The sequence below is a fragment of the Hydra viridissima genome, unplaced genomic scaffold (assembly GCF_058129835.1).
Source record: "Hydra viridissima isolate aposymbiotic clone 2 unplaced genomic scaffold, HvirCarnegie_v1 scaffold_6, whole genome shotgun sequence".
NCBI lineage: Eukaryota > Metazoa > Cnidaria > Hydrozoa > Anthoathecata > Hydridae > Hydra > Hydra viridissima.
Genome location: NW_028324305.1, coordinates 13,708,553 through 13,727,960, shown reverse-complemented (window position 1 = coordinate 13,727,960; position 19,408 = coordinate 13,708,553). Strand labels below are relative to the sequence as shown.

The 19,408-nt window shown below is 28.8% G+C and overlaps 1 protein-coding gene, 1 long non-coding RNA gene and 1 pseudogene across 3 annotated transcripts; 1 reads left to right on the top strand and 2 right to left on the bottom strand.

Annotated features, from left to right (window-relative positions):
- Positions 1–521: 521 nt before the first annotated feature.
- Positions 522–2,031, bottom strand: LOC149887129 (uncharacterized; annotated as a pseudogene).
- LOC145190712 (testis-expressed protein 10 homolog) lies at positions 1,845–18,203 on the top strand. 2 transcript variants are annotated; one of them, XM_090090474.1, is made up of 16 exons: positions 1,845–2,024; positions 2,306–2,394; positions 2,591–2,785; positions 4,053–4,178; positions 4,798–5,983; positions 6,230–6,362; positions 6,763–6,959; positions 7,187–7,364; positions 7,766–7,833; positions 11,188–11,236; positions 11,401–11,452; positions 11,592–11,672; positions 13,187–13,245; positions 13,545–13,798; positions 17,817–17,947; positions 18,062–18,203. In XM_090090474.1, the coding sequence occupies exons 3-16, from the start codon at positions 2,600–2,602 to the stop codon at positions 18,125–18,127; spliced, it is 2,766 nt and encodes a 921-aa protein (XP_089946600.1). In that variant the 5' UTR covers positions 1,845–2,024; positions 2,306–2,394; positions 2,591–2,599; the 3' UTR covers positions 18,128–18,203. The 2 variants fall into 2 exon arrangements, with proteins under 2 accessions (XP_089946600.1, XP_089946599.1); XM_090090473.1 differs by lacking the exon at positions 1,845–2,024 and having other exon boundaries at positions 2,265–2,394.
- Positions 18,204–18,431: 228 nt separating this feature from the next.
- LOC149887128 (uncharacterized) lies at positions 18,432–19,314 on the bottom strand. Its single transcript, XR_016453362.1, has 3 exons — positions 19,176–19,314; positions 18,853–18,973; positions 18,432–18,623 (listed from the first exon to the last, which is right to left on the bottom strand). It is a non-coding gene; the product is annotated as an uncharacterized LOC149887128 (long non-coding RNA).
- Positions 19,315–19,408: the final 94 nt, after the last annotated feature.

The following is a 19,408-nucleotide window of genomic DNA, read 5'->3' as shown; positions in this document are numbered from 1 at the left end:
AAACGATACGATACGAATTGAAACGAAACGAACTTCGACAGTTTTCGAAAAGTTACTTTTCGTACTTTGTATAGATTTTTTAAAATTTTAATTGAATTTAGGAAAGTTATTTACTTAAAATCGATTTGCTCGATTTTTTAAAATTTTGTTGGAACTTTTCAAGTAAGTCTTTTAACAATTGTCTTAAAAAAAACTTAGTTAAAGTTATTTTTATGAAAAAATCTTTTTTTAATTACTTATCAGAACGTTTTCGGTACAATAACGCAAGAATAAATTAAATTACTTTTTTTTATTTGCAGACATCCTCTGAATATATTTTCAGGTCATGAAAAGGTCAAAAGCAAAGTTGCTACATGCAATTAATGTGATCAAGAAGTCTTATGTCCAAGTAGACCTGTTTCTTACAACCTGATGTTGTCAAGTAAAAAAGTTGTGCTTAGAGATCTTTTTGTTTATTTTTAAAGATATTCTCCTTTTTCAGAAAAAACAAAATCCGTCATAACCCATAACGTCGTAAAAAATTAATATTTTAATCCCAATCTTCTAAATGCCATGTTTTCGACTATCAGGTCAACTTGTTCCCATTTTTCACTACTTGTTATATTCTCGCGTTCTTCCGAATCCATCATCTGCTCTTCACTAACCTCATTTTCTAATTCACTAAGTTTATCACCTTTAGCTTGAGCTCTCATTCCCAATAATTTTATACCTTTGACCATACTTGCTCTATTGTTCGAAATTACAAGCAATAATTTTTCTCCGGAAATATTCCAACGTTTTAAGTATTTTTCAAGACAATCAGAAACTTGTTCACCTGAATGTGGGTGTTTCACAAGATACAAATTAAGCAGAGCATGTATTGGTTTTTCGGATGTGCTGTGAAAAAAACAAACAAAAATTCCTAAAAAGAACGCAGAAAGCATTTTTTTGTCCAGCCATCAAGGCATATTGTGACCTTCAAATATGAGGTCACGAAGTTTTCTTGTTAAAACAGTAACTTCTTCATTACCCAGTAAGCACACGACGTTGAAACAACGTTGAAGTAACGTTGATCAACGTCAGTCAACGTTATTTCAACGTTGTTTCAACGTTGTTTTAACGTAGTGTGCTTACTGGGTAAGTAGGCTGTTAAGTTTGGCAGATGTAGGCATTGCAAATTTAGGGTCTACGGTATTAACAAATTTCTAAGCTGCATTATTTACCAATGTAACTGGATTACATGTTGCAATTATCATATGAAGTAGGGAGTTGAGCCGACTTTTATACTCTTGTGAATTAGTAGGCCATCCTACGATTAATGGATTGCAACAACCTCTGGTTCTGAGCTGATGAAAAAAGTTAGTGATCCACCTTCATCCAGTGCTTTTCTCTTTATCCCCATGTGGTTTGTTTCATTTAATTTCTTTGATTCCATGTGTTCAAGCTCGACGTGTACAGAAGGATGGTTTCTTCTTAAATGAAGCTAGAAAAAAGAATAACAAGTTCGTATAAGTTATTTGTATATTTATATTTTATCTATCTATTTATCTAACTGTCTATAAATAAGTTCGTATAAGTTATTAAGTGTTCCCTGGAAAATAAGCTTCGAAAGGAATTTAAAAATAGAACGTAAATATTTTCGTTCCTTGATAGTTTTCGATTCAGTTCTTATTCAGTTCGAATATAATTATATTCGAACTATATAGTTATTACATTCGAATAATATTTGAATAGTTATATAATAATAACTATGTATCAAAAAACTCAACTCGTTTTTATAAATAGAACGAGAACATTTTCGTTCTATAATATTTTTCGATTCAATTTTTATTTAGTTCGAAAATTAAAAGTTATCGTTTTTATTCAGTTTTATCTTAAGTTTTATTCTTAAAATAAATTTCGTTCTCGTTTTCGTTCTCGTTAACGAAAAGCTTTAATTTTCGTTTTCGTTTTCGTTTTCGTTCACGAAAATATTACTGAGTCTGAAGACAATTTTACTGCTTTCGAAGTCCGTAATGATAACCGTTTGTCAACATAACCATGTGGTAACATATTAAGTCATTTTACATTTTTGCCAAATGAAAATAAGTTTCAGAGTTCGAAATTTTAAAATTAAAAAAAGAAAAGAGAGAAAAAGAAAACTCTAATTTTAAATTTTTAATTAATTTGAGAAAGGGTAATTCACTATGAAGTTGTCTACCTATGAAAATAAAGTTATAAGTTTGATGTTTAAAAAAAGGTAAAAAAAGATTGTAGAGTTTGTGAGTTGCAGTCTAAACTATTATCCTTTCTATAAATAGTCTACAATTATAAAGATAATAAATAGGTTTTTAGATTTCTTCTGATAGCTAAAAACCTGATCTGGCACTAGAAAGAGAATTAGACAAATATCAAATATGACTTATCTCAAGTAAGGTAAAAGCAAATAAAAAATATTGTGTTCTTTTGGTTTTAAATGTTATTTAGCATGTTCCATTTTTATTAATTCTGAGATTTAATATTTATAGCTAACCATATATCAGATGGAAGTTATCTTTTTGTATGCAGTTTTATTGGTATAATCTTCTTTTACATATTTTTCATAGTGTTTTTTTTTTTTTTTAAAAAAAAGCACAAAAAAATGGTGAAGTCCAAGAAAAAAAAAGAAAAAACAGCTGACTTTAAGAAGGTAAAGTTTAAAGTTGGAAAACATAAACTGCGAGGGAGCAATGTTACTGATACATCATTTAAAACAGCAACTATTAACATTTCTGCCCAACTTGAGACATCTAATGGACCAACCAACAAAAGAAATTTATCATTGAAGGTTTTATATTTTATATTCCAATGTCATAAAATATTTAAACAGAGTTCTGTTAAGTCTAAAACCTTTTTTAGTTCTGAAAATCCTCCTCCTTCTTATTCTTATTCCCATTCATCCTATTATAAATCTAGGGATCTGGACTAGGGACTCCATTGAAAGAATGAAAATCAAAAACTAATCAACTATTTCCAATAAACTCAAGTAAACAAAAACATCTCTTTAGGTATATATTAGTACTAACCTAAGGACAGAACAAGTTTAGTTTTATTATGGAGTATTATGGTACTTCTTTTATACTTCCTGTCAAAAGATGTTGATAAGTGACCAGAGCTATCCTTGTTTATGAATGAGAAAAATGTTAATCAATCCTAATCATAAGAAAACCATGCTACTTAATATAAATGAATATGTCTTAGACATCTGTATTTATTACTATAGTTCAGTAGCCTCCAAACTTGAAACTTTGTAACAGCAAGTATAATAGGCCTAATTCTGGAGTACTTAAAAGATTAAAACATTAAAATACCTTGTCCTATCTATGGATCTGTCAATTACCTTGTAAAATAGATATTTAAACTTCACTTGCAACTGCATTTCAATAGCAAAAATGACTACAAATTGTCAAATTTATAAAATGAATACAATTGCCATAGTTGTTTTTATGGTTCATTTTGTGTAAAAAAGGAAAATCCTTAAGCCGCACTATGCATAATATCTTCATATTTATCTTATTTTTGGCTAGTTAAATTGTTTGACCTTTTGTTTAAGTTTCAATCTTCCTAAAGCTGTCTGTAAACTTCAAAGATTTTTGTGTATCATTGTGTAAAGATTGTTTTAATTCTTTCAGATATAGTTCTTGTTTTCTATGTATAATCAAGTAGCCTTTTTAATGACATTAATGGGATTATCCATTACCTACTAATAATGTTCAGTTTCACAATTACATTTTAATTTCTTTTTTTCATATACCCTTATCTGGAAAAATCAGTAGTCAATTATATGTAAAAAATATTGTATTATGTTATGAGCCATTAAGTATACTTTATTGCAGCTGATTTTGTTTATATTTTTAAGTTTTGCTTATTGCTATAATTGAATTCTGAAATTGAGTCGATAGTTTAATGAGAATAAATGCATAATTTATTTTAATGGTTTATAAAATAAAGTTGTTTAATGGTTTATAAAATAAAAAAATTAAAACTAACTACTGATCTTTTAAGCTCTCACACAATCATAAATCAATCATTTGAATACATTTCTTGCTCTCTAGGAATTACTTACTCAAATTAACCACTACAGCGCTACAGTGAGGCATGAAGCACTTTTAGGCATTCTTGACTTATTTCAATCTCATCCCAATGTTATGCATGGACAGTTAAGTCTCTGGATATCAAAGGTATGATATCTGTATATATTCATGCATGTACATATATATACAAATAATACATTTTCAGTTTTGTTTGTACAATTATTTGTAAAAATACATAAAGATAATTTAAAAAGTTTGTCAATATGTTGCAATCATAATCATAATATGTTTTCTAACTGCAGGTCATAATTCATAGTAACCCCAAGCGATTCCTTTATAATAGCAGTGTACATATAGTCATTCATCTAGTGAATGCAATGTTTGCAATAGGTACCATCATAATTGTACCAACACTTATCAAAAAATTTTGTTTTATATAAGTATTGTATCATTTAATTGTATTATGTAATTTCTTACATAGTCTTATTTGTTTTTGTATAATTAATTATGCTAAACTTAGTTTGTTGTCTGTTCCAGTATTGCTTTAAATTTTTTGGTAAATTTAAATTTCACATACAACATGTACTTATATTATAAATAAATCAATACTAGATATAATGCATATGGAATGTGTATACGATACTTATGATCATAAATAATTATCATTATAAACTTAGTTTTTTATAATGTAAATGTATTATCAACTTGTTTTCTTTTAAAAAGTATTTTAGAAAACACTTCTGCCACTTGTTTATGTATTTTTAAGGTAATGGAAAGACTTTCTGACTCAGACTCAGTTGTTCGTCACTCATTATTCATTTGCATAAGGTATACAATGAATGTCCTTGAAGAAAAGGAAATACTTCCATTTTTTAAAATTATGATTGCTCATATATGTTGTGGCATGACTCATATAAATGAAGGGGTTCAATTAGATTCACTAAATGTACTAGATATTTTGTTAACTAAATTTCCTGAAGCTTTCATCCCTTTTTGGAAAAAAGTGCTGACTAATTTCATGGATTTAATTTCAAAGCAATCATCAAAGCAAACAAGTGCATCGCAAAGTGTTAGAGGTACAAAGGTTAAGACTAAAGGAAGAGAAATAAATACAGTTGTAAATGGCAAGATATCTTCTGTAAAAGGGCGTGAGCAAATTTTGGAAAAATTATACAAAATTTTAAAAGTTATGCTTACATATCAGGAGACACTATTAAAGACCAATAAAACTGATTCAAAGATAGAATCTGTTTATGTCTCAGAGAATGGTTTGACTAATGTGCGTGTTTGCAAATACACTATAGAAATACCTGAGATATGTGATATTGAATTTGAAGGTTGGCTTGATAAGGACAATGGAACAGGCACTAAAGATTTGGACAATATTTATAATTTAGCTGCTATAGTTTTACCAGTTCTCATTAACTGTTGGGTTGAATATGATCCTGGTCAATTGGCATCTGGGTTTGTTAATTCAAGTTCTTTATCTTCTCTTTTACCTGGTATGAAAGCTACTATTAACACTTTAGATGCACTAATGAAGCTCTTGTGGTTAAACTCACAAGAAAATGATAGAGAAGAGTTCATAAAAGATAATATTAACACCTTTAAAGATTTCTATGTACACTTTGTGCAGCTCTTTTTTCTACCAATGCATAGTTCTATGTCAAATATTCAAGTGGGTTTCAATGCCCTGCAAGAATTTTCAGTTGACTTTAACTTTATTATTGCAAGAATATTATGTGATATACTGCAATTGTCTCATTGTGCTTTTGATGCAAAACAACAAGAAAAGTGTATCAATAAAATGGGTTTGTTTATAACAGATGCTCTTCACCTTAAGTCTTTAGGAAATGATTCTGTTTCTCAACTAATAATACTCATTGAGAATATGTTTTTGTTGAATGACAAACAAGCAAAAGTCATTAATCATAGCAACAATAACAAAGAAGGTAATTTTGTATTTCTATATTAACATATGCAATCATAGTATGTAATAATAATCTTATTTGTGATACATATATAAGGACCAGTTGTATCCACAGCTGTAGACTGTTTATTGTTTTTTGTTTCACAGCAAATCTTAAATAGTGAATATTTGTTGTGAAAAAAGGAAGCAGTTATAAATTTGACTCTCAAGTAGATTTGACTATAAAACATAATTTTACATTCAAGCGTAAGTTTTAACTTTTTTTTAGCTTTTAACATACCAGTTATTATAAAAGAACTAGCACAAATTTTTGCTCGAGCGTCAGTAGATTCTCCCTGGAAAGTTGCTCTTGTTAAATTTTTCTCAAGATTGATTCACAATGAAAAAGACGGACATTTCTTGTAAGTCAGTGCAGTTTTGTAAGGTTTTATAAATAAGAAAGTATTAGTAATAAATGTAAATGAATTTAAAAGTAATAATATAAAAGTATAATAATAATAATATAAAAGTAAATTTGCAATCAAGTTTTCTTTTTATTGAATCATTCCAAAATAAAAGTTCCTGTTGGAGAAAAATCTCCCTAGTACTTTTTCTCAAACTTAGTTTTCAGCTTCCTGATTTTAATCATAAATTTTACTATTGCATAACTTTTTTTGTTTTTCAGCTCTTTTTTTTTTTTTTCTCAAAGTTATATCACTTTTTACAAAGATAAAAATTTGATTTAATTTCAAAACTGCTACAACATAAGGTTTTTAATTTTCCTCTCAAGAACCATTTTTTTTAGCTTTATTTGTCTTCTAGAGAGAAAAACCAATGTGATCATAGCATGACACTTTTTATTGATTCACTTGTGAATAATATGTGGATGCTACCATCTGGATCTTTTTATTGTGAATTAGTTCAACAATCTGTGAAATTTGTAAAAGATCTCCTTGTGATTGGAACTGTTACTGATCAAATGAATGTTGCTATTTTGGATACATTGATTAAACTGACAGGTGACTTGTTTTTTACATAAATCTTTTTTTTTTCTTTCACCGTATTTCATTAAAATCAAACCTAATAATAGGAATAATAGGAATTTATTAACTAGAATTAAACAATAAAATAAAATTTGATAAAATTAAAATTAGAAAAATAAATTAAAATTAGAAATTTTGAAAATTAGAATAAAATATAACTATGCTTATGTAGAGCTATATAATTTTTTCTTTTTTAATCTCAGAACTAAATGGTGGTCTATTCTTACAAGTATCAATGGAAACCCAGAAGACAATTGTTGAGGCTATCTATAGCCTTTCTTTGGTTCCATTAAATTTATTGCAAAATTTGAGTTTGATTTGCCATGCTAACACAGTATCAGTTCCTTTGAAGAAATACATTGTGTCTATTATATCTCTATGGTGAGTAAATTAAAACCTCAAGTGTGAATGAGGCATCAGAAAGAAAGTGTTAAAACCTGCTTCTGGTTAAAGAAGTATACTTTTGATGATATCCCATAATCCCATTTCCATCACATTTAAATAGGTTTTTCTTTTACAAAACTATTTTAAGCAAGCAGTGTTAAAAATTGAGATAAGCTTTCCTTTTATGATTTTAAAATACTAATTTCAAATTGTTACCAGTAACAGTTCAGTTTTTATCTAAGCTTTTTTTCTAAAAAGATTATTATTATTATGTAAAGATCAAGTTTGTGAAAAAGTCCAAAATACTTGGTTTTCAGTTTCCTCTGATAACTTTTATTTGTTGATGATGAACTTGTTATTTTTGTTGATATATTTTTTTAAATATTTTGTTTCACTAGTCTAAAGAAACGTTTTCCTTCCATAAAGACAGAAGAATTCATCAGTTTTATTATGTCTGTAGTAGTTGGTAAGTGTTAATTTTTTAAATCAATTTCAAAACTACTATGATAAGGTTAAAAGAAATTTTAAGGTTTAAAATTGGTAGATTTAGTATGATCGAATAAAAATTTGAAATGAGAGAATTTTTTTTTATAATTTATGCTTAAATATTGGAACAGGGATATATAAAAAACAAATGAGGAGTCTATAAGTAGTTAAAACCAAGAGCAATCAGATTAATTATGTAAAAGAGAAGAAACAATTATTATAGGCTTTTATTTGTATTAAAGATTTAATAATTTTATTACTAGAGATTTTTTGGGTGGGCAAATAAACCTTTGTCTTAAAGTTCTGGTAAGCAAAACTTTTTGTATGAAGCAAAAGTTAAGTTTAAAGTTTATTTTTAATTATATTAAATTCAAAATAGTTTTATAAAGGTTGTTTATTAGTTGCAAAGTCAAATTTACTTCATTAGTTGGAGGTCACAAAAAGAACATATCCTTAAGGTACAGTCAAGCAGCAGAATGTCAAAGAGAGAATGGGGTAGTTGTCAATAGTTGTCAAATGAAATCTCACTCATTGGGATCAAAGAAGCAGCAGTAACGTTTTGATAGAGAATTATAGGTTATTGCAATTGAAATTGCATGTAGAATTAGTAATAAATCATGTGCACTGTTAAGCATCAGCTGGAGCATACAAGATCTGCTCATTACTTAGGACCCATCTTCTAATCAAAATTCTTACTTTAGAGATTCAAGTTACAATTATGTAATGGTAAGGTTTGTTTTAGAGACTGGGTTGTTAGGAGTAATGAATCATAAGGCCTCTTTTGGAGGCTTTCTTGCCCCCTGGAAAGGTTGTTTAAATATTGAGTGAGGCATCAACAATTGATAAACACATCCAGATGACTCTACAAAATAGTAGAAAGTTGTATAAAACATGTTCTTAATGTGATTATATTCTCAGCAGAACAGTCTTATATTTCATGGTAGTTGTTCTAAAGTTTGAGCAGCAGTAAACAGATTATTTTTTATAACTTTTTGGAAACAACACAAAGTTATTTAGGTGTTGTAATGTCAACATAACTGGAGAACTTATTAATGAAATGCCAGTGCTTAGTTTTCAGAACAAATTACGTTAACTTTATACAATACTTTATATCAAATGTGAATGAAGGAAGGTAATCAAGGAGCTGGTATTGGAAAAAATCTGAATGAAAAGACTAGACTTGATAAAGTAATTTGAATTACACTTGCCAATTACAACATTCTGCTAAAAAATGTCTCGGCTAAGAATATGACAATTACTCTAAGATATCTGTTCTATATAATGTAGTACAGGCAACTATATATAATTCTTAAGAAAAAAATTCTTAAGAATTATATTCTCCATGTAGTAGCTTAAGCTTTGTGGTGTCCATGATGCTTAATCCAGTGATTAAGCAACTCATTAGAAATTTTCAAGAGTTGCACTACTTGCAAGTGTAACCCTACTCAAGAGATCTTTCAAGAAATGTACAAAAGCATAAGAATTTAAGCAGTAGCTTAAAAAGCCACAAACTAAAAGTATAATAAAAACATTAAGCAGGAATAAATAAAAAAGCCAATGTAGATATGCATTTGCATTTCTACATTGGCTTTTTTATTTACATGTACCAGTTTAAAAATGTCATACCTGAAAAGAAAAACACTAAACCATTTAAAAAACAATGCACCAGAAGAAATTGAATTCTGCATTGCTGCACTAAGAAAAGATTTGTAAAAAAGACCATACTGCTCCAAAATTTAAATTGCACCAAGAACTTGTTTGAAATTTATCATCATGAAAAAAATCCAGTGGATGCAGAATATATTTTAAAATTTTGATTATAATTAAATTATGACAAAGATGATTAGTTTCCTCAAACTCAAATTAATTACTTGTTAAACTAAATAGTAAGTTGTTGATCAGATTTTCTTTTAAAATTGGGTTTGTGAGGATGATTTTTAAATAGGAGAAAAGACATCTAACTGAAACCTCTAATTATTAAAGGCAGCTGAAACAACATCTTTGTCTGAACCAAAAAAAAAAAAAAAAAATACTGCAATAAAAAAATTCAAACACCAACTGACAGTCATAAACCCAAAAGTCATATTTACTCTCATAAAAAAGACGTCGTTAATGAGTATAATGATGAGGCTTTAAATCAGGTATTGCAACAATTTCTGAGGATGCATTGGCTCAAAAAATATGAGACAGTACCTTAAGTATATTCTTTTGAATGAAAAGTCTGTTACTACATTAAGCAAGTTTTTTTTGCGTTCAACTTGATTTGAAGCTCTTATACCTTCCCCATTTTAGTTTATATTTTGAATAGATTGTTTCCCCAGTTTGCTCAGTAAATCTGGCTAACCCACATTGATTCTCTTGACAAAAAGGAACAATGTGAACAAACATGATATGAATTTTCTATGCAAAACTTTAAGTTTGGCAATGAAATCTTTGGCATTAGAACCAAGATAACCACTGAGGTAGCCATCCACAATACACTCTAAATTTGAAACAAACAATAACAGGCAGTAGCTGTAAATATTTTTTTAGACTGTATCCTCTTACAATTTACTTCATCAAAATCTTTTCCATTCAGAGAATTTCTTTTACAAACATTCACAAGTTAAATTTAGGCTAGAGAACAAAAAGTAGAGAGTCAAGGACATTTACAAAAGCCATAAAGATATATAGTGATGGCATAGGAATTTTGCTGGCTTCCTTATCCTTGTCAAGATTTTTAAACAATGTTCATACAGCAACACATTGCGCTTAGCCCTTGTGCATAAGTAAATGAATGTGCTAAGGACTTTTTTGGAATACAAGACCTTAAAAGTCTTTATTTTATAAACTATTCTTTGTTTATCTTTTATTTAATATTTGAATATTCATAAAATCGCTGCTAAAAATTGTTTATAACTTAAAAAACTATTTATGATTATTTTTTTATGGTTTTGCATATTGTTTTATATTTTTATGGTTTTGCATATTGCATATTACAATTATTGTGTTCTTTATTATTGTTGTATATTTATATATCATATATTTGACTGCATAGCAAAACTTTATTTTTTAACTTTATTTCTCACTTTAATATTTTGTACATTTTAATGTACAATAATCCTCATACAGGTTTTGTTTAATTGAAATAGTTCTAGTAAATGCATTTTACCCATGTACAGCTCAATAAATAAAGATTTCTCCTATCAGTGTTTCTCCAGACTCTCAGTGTTTCTCCAGACTCTCAGTGGCCTCAGTGTTACCCTGACTAGATATGCAGCAAGAAATACCTCTGAGAATTCTTTTTTTAAATAATTTAAATGTAAAACTCTGAACCTATTTTTTTTGTTTTTAGGTTACTCTTTTTCACAATTACAAAAGATTAATGTGTGCAATCCTATAAGGTAATCAAAACATCCAGTGTTTTATATTTTCAGTAAATTTTCCTCAGTTAGCCTTAACAGATATTTTCCTAAATTTGAGAAGATTTTAAAATTAATGATAATAAGCTATAAAAATTTACTAAATATTTTATGGTTTATATTAAACTTTTATGTTTATTTTCTAGGTGGAATACTTTTAATTTGCTGGTGGATGACCCAATAGAACCAATGTGGGATGTATGTAGACAAATATTACTTTGTGTCTTGACAAAAATCCCTCATGTGAAAGAAATTTAATATTTACTAGTTTATGAAATGTAAAAGATATACTTAATACAACTGTGCTAAAAGATTTCAAAGATTTTTTTAAATATAGTTTGTTATTGATCAGCTGAAACAAATTGATGGTTATGAGAATTTATGGTCAATACTGCTACTTCCCATTGAAAAATTGCTGGTAATGTGCTATGTAACAACATTATATAATTACATTATGTACAGTGTGTTTATTAAGTAACGTAAAAAATAAATAGACAACATCTCAAACATTTTATTAAAACATATATACAACAAAACTTCATAATTATTAGCACTCTTGGAGGTTTTCTTTTATATGTTCAATAATACCCCCATCAACTTGCATAACCAATTCACATCAATAAAGAACATCAGTCACAGAAGCCAATAATTCATCCTGTGATACTTCAGACATGACCTCTAAAATTCTTCTCTTAAGTTCATTAATGCTCTGGACACTGCCTCTTTGATAAACACTTGATTTAATCACACCCCAGAAATAAAAATCTAAGGGATTAAGATCTGGTGATCTGGCAGGCCAATTAAAATCAAATCCACGAACAATGACATATTTATGGAAGTGCTCATCCAGCACTTCTCTAGCAGTCAAGGAATAATGAGGAGGTACACCATGGTGCTGAAAGACTGTTAAGGATAATTTACATTTTTCACGCAATTGTGGGAGAATGTGAGTCTCTAGCATGTCTGTATAATTTTCTCCTGTTACAGTATCCTCAAAGAAAAATGGTTGCAAAGAAAATGATGCTGTAAAACCCATCCAAACACAAAATTTTTCTGCATGGAGCATCTTTGGTAATGTTTTAGAAGGTTTTTCATCATCCCAAATGACACAATTGTGTCTGTGAACATAACCGTCCATGTAAAAATATGCCTCATCACTCCAAAGAATATTTGATAAGAGATGCTGATTTTCAATCATTTTTATATGAGAAATTGACAGTGTAATCTTGTCAGCTGCTATTATGGCCTGTGTTAAAAGCAATTTTTAAGGATATTGATGCAAATGATGTTGCACCAAAATGTAAACACTTGATTTGCACATTCTAGTTACTCTTAAAATATCAGATGTTGTTGCAACACCACAAGGATCTTTGCATTGAAGTTCTACCAGAGCATTGAACACACTGCCACTTTGTTCATCTTTTAGAGATGGATGTCCCAATTTCACAGCATCTTTAACAGACCCAGTTGTTGCAAATTTGTCAACTAATCTAGTGATTGAAGATACTGAGAATGGATTCTTATTTAATCCATGATTTGTTTTAAATTGCCTTAGAGCTGCAGTTACACATTTTATTTTCATTAAACAATTGCATTATCTCAATGCATGTTGCTAAATCCCTGTTAGTTTTAAATATGTAGAGACAAAAAATACTTTTTCTAAAAAAAAAATAAACCTCCATATATGCGCTGTATATTTATTTACAAGAAAATGTTTCAAAATTCTATTGGTCAAAAATATAGTTCTATGGTTTTTTGTGTTACTTAATATATGCATTGTATGTAAAAAGTTTAAATTTGTACTTACATTGTATATTATTATGATTATAAAATATCATCATGGTTGTTGTTATAATAGTATCATAATTATTGTTATTATAATGCCATAATGATGTTTTATTTTTTATATTGTTTTTGTTACAAAATATTTAGCTCTCACTACAAAGCATCCCGCTAAACACTGCACATGGACTCATCAAACTTCTTTTAAAGTAACTCTATTTTTAATTTGTTGTCGTTTACATTTGATTTTAATCCAGGTTATTGGTTTTTGGGTAATCTCAACCTTCTATATCTATAACAGACACCATACTATGCTGCCATTAATGCTTGCATTTCAATTCAAACCAGTCTCTATTTACTAACGTAAATAGAAACCACTTTGAATTGGAATTACTTAAATCATTACCAACCATCATACTTACTGCATCTTAACATTTCAGTATCTTCTGAACATAAGTGTGTCACTTTATTGTGATTCTTTATAAGCATTCTTTTTCTTTATTTAAAGACTATCATTGTGGCGTAATGAATCTTCTCTATTTGTCATTAATCAAACAGAGAAAGACTCTGTGAATTTTCAAGTAGCTGATTTGGTTTCTACTGTGCTGCTTTATTTGTTATCTGACACTTTTAAATCAGAAGCAATGACAACCAGTAAATCTTATATGGATTACATATTCCTATACGAGTCTATCAGTTTGCTTGGAAATGATAAACCACTTTGTTGTCATATAATAAAAAAATGGATTCAAGTTATTGAAGGTTAGTTTAGCAAGTTTTTTAATCTGTTTGTAATGCCAGACATAATTTTGCACTAAAACGGTATGTTAAAATAGGAAATTAATTGCTGTATTTAAATCACTATCCTACTATTTCTCTTATAAATGCGCTGCACAATACAAATGCTGTAAAAACTCTTTGAATTTCTGTTACCCTTTTGAAGAATTCTAACTAGAAGTAGAATGGGTATTTTTTCAACAACCCATGGTAAGTCAATGTGTTATGGTTGTTGTTATTATTGGGTTCTGAAATTTTTTAACTTGATAAAAAAACAGTAAACAAACAAGATAAAAAAAAATGTTTGAACAAAATACACATTTTAGATATCCATATAGAACAGGAGAGCCATTCATAGAACAGGAGTGCTATCTATGCAAACTGATGGTCCAGTAATCTGAGCTCAAAATGCAACTCGTTGGAATGGAGATCATGGGACATTAAAAAAATTATGTCTATAACGTGTACTATTACATGAAAGTTAATATTTTAGTAGAGGCTCGATGAAGCATTAATTGAGGAACATTATTTTTGCTAAATAGTTCACCCATAGCTCCAAGAAAAATATTTCAATTGAATTAAAAAAAAAGATGTATATGAAGCTAATGTATTTACGTGAAGCACAAATTTTTTTAAACCATTTTTTACAGAGTTTACTTTCCCAAAAAAATCTTTGAAAGTCCTGCAAAATCAGCGAGCACAGAACGTACAGTCCTTTCAAATAAAATAGGTGTATTAGGATTTTGTTGCTTAAAGCTTATTTGAAGTATCATAAAATAGAAACTAAAGAAGATATTGAACTAATTTTTTCTTTCTATTGCAAGAAAAATTTTGCGTCTTGGATGACATACTGAAGCATACAAATTGCATATAAAAAACGTTATCAAACATAACAACAAAAACTAACAATAAAAAAACTGCAATATATCAAATTTGGCACAACAAAAATAAACATTTAAACCAGTATTTAAAATATCCTCCATGTGTTTTTTTGCAAGCTACATATCTTTTTTGATTTAACAAAATTGTTACAAATTTCGGTTGGAACTCTTCTCCAATAGCCATCCATCCTAATCGAGCTGGCCAGGGCAAGAGATCTATTCTGTTTTCTTTCATCCATGTTTTGACTTTACAAGCTATATGGGCAGGCACCATATCTTGTTGAAACTGCTTCCTTCGATTCGATCAATCAGCATGTTTACTGATGGAACCATGCAGTACCCTAGCATCTCTATATAAGTGTGTTGGTTGATTCGGCCTGTATAAATGTTACACACATCTACTCCGGTTAAATTAAAGCAGCCCCAAATACCAACACTCACACCGTCACCTTTCAACCTCGGTACAATAAAGCGATTACTACACTTTTCAGATTTAAATTTTAACAAGAACTTTGCTTTTTCTATTCACTACTTCAAAGTTATTTAATCACTGAAAATTACTTGCTTCCACTTTTCTAAAGACCACCCAATTCTCTCCTTACACCACCTTAATCTTGTGAGCCGATCTCTGGTCGTGAACATGGGTTTTCTAACAGTTGTATAAACATCAATATTTTTCTTAAGTAAAATGTTGCTAACTGTATTTAAAAAAAGACGTTTTTTACGGTTTTGGTTGAGTATGTTGGTAATTTCACGATAACTAAACCTAGAATTGGCTCTTACTTGAAATATAAGACTGTTTTCGTGCTCCGTAGTTTTTTTTAACCTTCCAAATCCTTCATAACGTTGGATGCCACCTGTCGTTTTAAATGTTTCAATTCTCAGAAATTTTCAATTTTCTTGCTACTTCTCTGTTACTGATCATCGAGTCATCCTTCATACCTTTTGTTTGCCACTTTGTTTCTTCGATTAGCTCTTTTCGACCCATTTCTTTGTATCTTTACTTTTAGATCTTATAAAAATATTTAGAGAGGCTTTAAATGTGACTAAACTGGTCATCATTAGCAATTTTTTCCAACCTCTTATAGAAAGTTGTCAAACCAACATATAAATTAACAAAGTATTTACGAATTAAAGTTGGGTCGAGAAGAAAGTAGAACGGAAATAAATTAAACAGTTTGCGCCTATTTTTTTACAATATTTTCCGGTATGTTTTTTGTATTCCTTTGAGAAAACTAAATTAATAGAAAGCATAAACTTGTTATTGACATTTTATTTTCAGAGAAATAGTTTTCCTGTCGTGCAAAAAAAAAAAAAAAAAAAAAAGAAAATTTAATCTTTAGCAAATATGGCTTATACTGCTTTATGTTTGAGAAAAAAAAGAAATGAGCTAAATATTTTACTGCGCCAATTATATGTAAATTCTCTGTTACTTTTACACGCAATACGCGATGATGTTACTTTTACCCGCAGAAACGTTTACACAAAGTGAAAGTTTCGAAAATTGTGCTTGCTTAAACAATTAAAGTAAGCTGCCGATCTATAAAACATACTGTAAAAATGTCACATGGTTGATGGTACATCTACCTTTAAAAATCTAATCAGTAAAATTTTGCTCATTTCATGAATAAAAAATTTTTTTAAAAAAAATTCCCAATAACATATTAATTTAAGGGTTCATAAAAAAAAAAAAATAATAAAGGCTTACATTGAGTTTTTAAACAAACTTACACTAGTTCTATAAGTCAACTGTGTTCACCTATAAATTCAGTTTTTGAGTTCTGAAATAAATTGACTGTGATTTATCTCATTTGGCAATATGAATGCACGGTCCTCAAACTTTAAGCGATATCATATTATGTCTTAACAATAATGCAATATATTTTATCATATTTAGAATATATATTTTAGTTTAATTTGATTTGAATGTTTGACTTTTATAAACTTAAGTGTCCAAACTAAAGCAGCGGTATATATACTACCACCATTAGTTACATTATTAATATATTTTTGTTTTGATATTAGTTAAAAAAGTTATATATTTTTGATTTTTAACTTTGATTTACACCTTACGACAGATAAAAAATAGGAAGAATCCTCGAATCTCTTGTACCAAATTAAAATTATGAAATTGTGGCTCAAACCACAATTTTTTTCAATCGCGTAGTTTGCATAATAAAATCACACGTTGTATGTAAACAAAATGACCGGTTGTCATATTCAGATCATTTTAATTATTTTTCTGTTTTCTTTTATTAACAATTGCGCAATTTTGGTGGTCTCAATCTTGTAATCAAAAAAATTTCAGTAATGTTTTAAAAAATCAGATTTGCGTCAAGTGTTTACGTTTTTCTTATCTTTATTCCTGACAAGTTAAAACCCCATTCAAAATTTTTGGAACAAATTGAACAAATCCATAGGACTGATTGCAAAACTTTGATAATAAAAGGAACGCCTTTATGTTCATAAGAGCGCAAGGGTATCATTCATACAAGTTTCTCTCTGCCCCCCCCCCCCCCTTTTTTTTTTTTTTTTTTTTTTTTATTATCATTATTTTCAGTTTTAATTGTTTTTTCTATTACGGAATTTAGAAACAGTTCAAACAATTAAAATTCGGACATTCATAGACTTAGGACAGTAAACGTGAACTGTTAAGTTCTTAAAAATCATGTTTTTCTTAAAACCCATAATGCGGTTGAAATGTTGAACTTTGTAATCTTAAGACAAGAATAACGTGTGATCAAAGTCCTGCCTTATTTTTACTACTAATCAAAACAGCTGAAATGAGGGCCATCAAATGAGGGGCATCAAAGGAGGCCCATCTTTTCACCTAATATTTTAAAATCAGTTGTAACAAAATTATTAAGCAGTTTTTTAAATCAAGCTTTTCGCGTTTTTTTTAAGAGATACTTAATAATTTTTAAAAAATAATTTTATTGCGGGGGACGAAAACTATTACATCTCGAGACTTTTTTTATTTATAAAAAAAATCCTCAGAATATATTTTTATTTAAAGTTCTTCAAAAATTCAGTTAAATTCGCTCAACTCGAACCTCTAAGGGATCAGTGTAGATAATTTAGGAAGATATATTAGACTTAAACCACAAGTTTATCTTTTCCAGATTATAAGACGAACCTGACGTGTGTCAAATCGATTGTTGAAGTTCTCCTTGCTCTCCTCGAGGAACCGAAGCTGCGAAATATGATGAGAGATATTAAACCCTGCTTAGCGTCGATTTGCCTCTTTCAAGAGGTAAATTTGTCAACTATACAATTTATACTTAGTTAATAGTTCGAGAAAGCAGGATTTTTAAAAATATTTTAAGTGTGAAAGGGCGCAAATAAAAAAAGCCGTTTTTCGATTTAGATTCATTCGTCGTCAAAACCAACGGCATTGTTGCAGTTGTTGGCGACACAAGTTTCTCTGCTTTAACAGCCGTACTATAACAGCCGTATTTGTAATACTTGTACTTGTATTCTAACGCTATGTAAATAAATGTCAGAATGAATTTTTTTTTTTAAACTACTGAAAATAGAGATAGCATGAAGTTAAGATTTAATTATGCTGCGCCGTTTCTGTTTTGAAAAGCGAAAAGTTTAATGTTGTGTTTTTGTATTTTTGCGTTGCTCAACTTTTAGTAGATGAAACTTTTTCGCCAAATTGCATTTTCGAAATCGCCCACCTTAACACTCGTACTACCGTCAAATTAGTTAAAGTTGATAAATATAACTTCAAATTTTATGTAAATATTTATATTTTATATCAATTTAAAATTTAACAAATTCAAATACAATTAAATCATTTTGCTGATGCGAATATAAATACTTTATAAACATAGGTCTTCTCAGTAAGTCGACACACGCCTAATATTGTCATACTGAAAGGTCGGCTAAAGCTTTTTCTTTAGCTGCCAATTCTTCTGCAACGTCTAAATTTAAAGAGAATATATTTAAATAGTTGTTCTTTTCTTAATTATAGAACATTAAATATGACCCATCAATCTCACTTTATAGCTAAAAGTCATTGTTTCTAAAGACAACCTGTAATTTATTACAAATCGCCAAGTTATTTAACTATGAAATATTAGTGTAAACATTTAGTTGTTTTTTTTTTTTTTATATTTTATTTTAGATATTTCATGCAAAAATAATTCAAACCTTCTCCAGCTTCTGATCTTGCTTTTAAATCAGCAATTTCCTGTTCCAAAACTTCAGCTGCAGTTGGTTCAGATTCAACCATTTTGATTTCTTTGGCGAATAGTAAGATTAAATCTAAAAACTATTAAAAAAATGGTCTTTGGCTAAAAATATTTTAAAGTGAGTTTCTCATAACATTTCCCAATACATTTTAATTTAAACGTACATAAAAACAAACTATAAAAAATGCATCAATTATAAATATAATTTGGTGTTAAACGCGTATAAACATTTAAAGTTTATGTATTTAATTGCTCACATTAAATATTTGACAGAATACTTACATAACTCAGATGCAACGACCTCTCGAGGATGGTTTGAAAATTACAATCTTCAGTATTTAAGTACTTTTTCACTCTCTTTCATGCTGAGATAAAAACATCTTAATAAAGGAAATTGATCTCTTTCCACCTATGATGAAACAGCAAAACATATTTTGTTTTTTTTACTACTGCGTAAGTAAACACTATTATAAAAAGAATTTGTTAAAAGTGCATGAAAAACGTGATGTTGTTAG

Coding starts and splice junctions, on each gene's coding strand:
- LOC145190712 (XM_090090474.1), top strand. CDS start 2,600: ATGGTGAAGTCCAAGAAAAAAAAAGAAAAAACAGCTGACTTTAAGAAG. Junction 13,246..13,544: donor CTCATCAAACTTCTTTTAAA/GTAACTCTATTT, acceptor CTTTATTTAAAG/ACTATCATTGTGGCGTAATG. Junction 13,799..17,816: donor ATGGATTCAAGTTATTGAAG/GTTAGTTTAGCA, acceptor TATCTTTTCCAG/ATTATAAGACGAACCTGACG.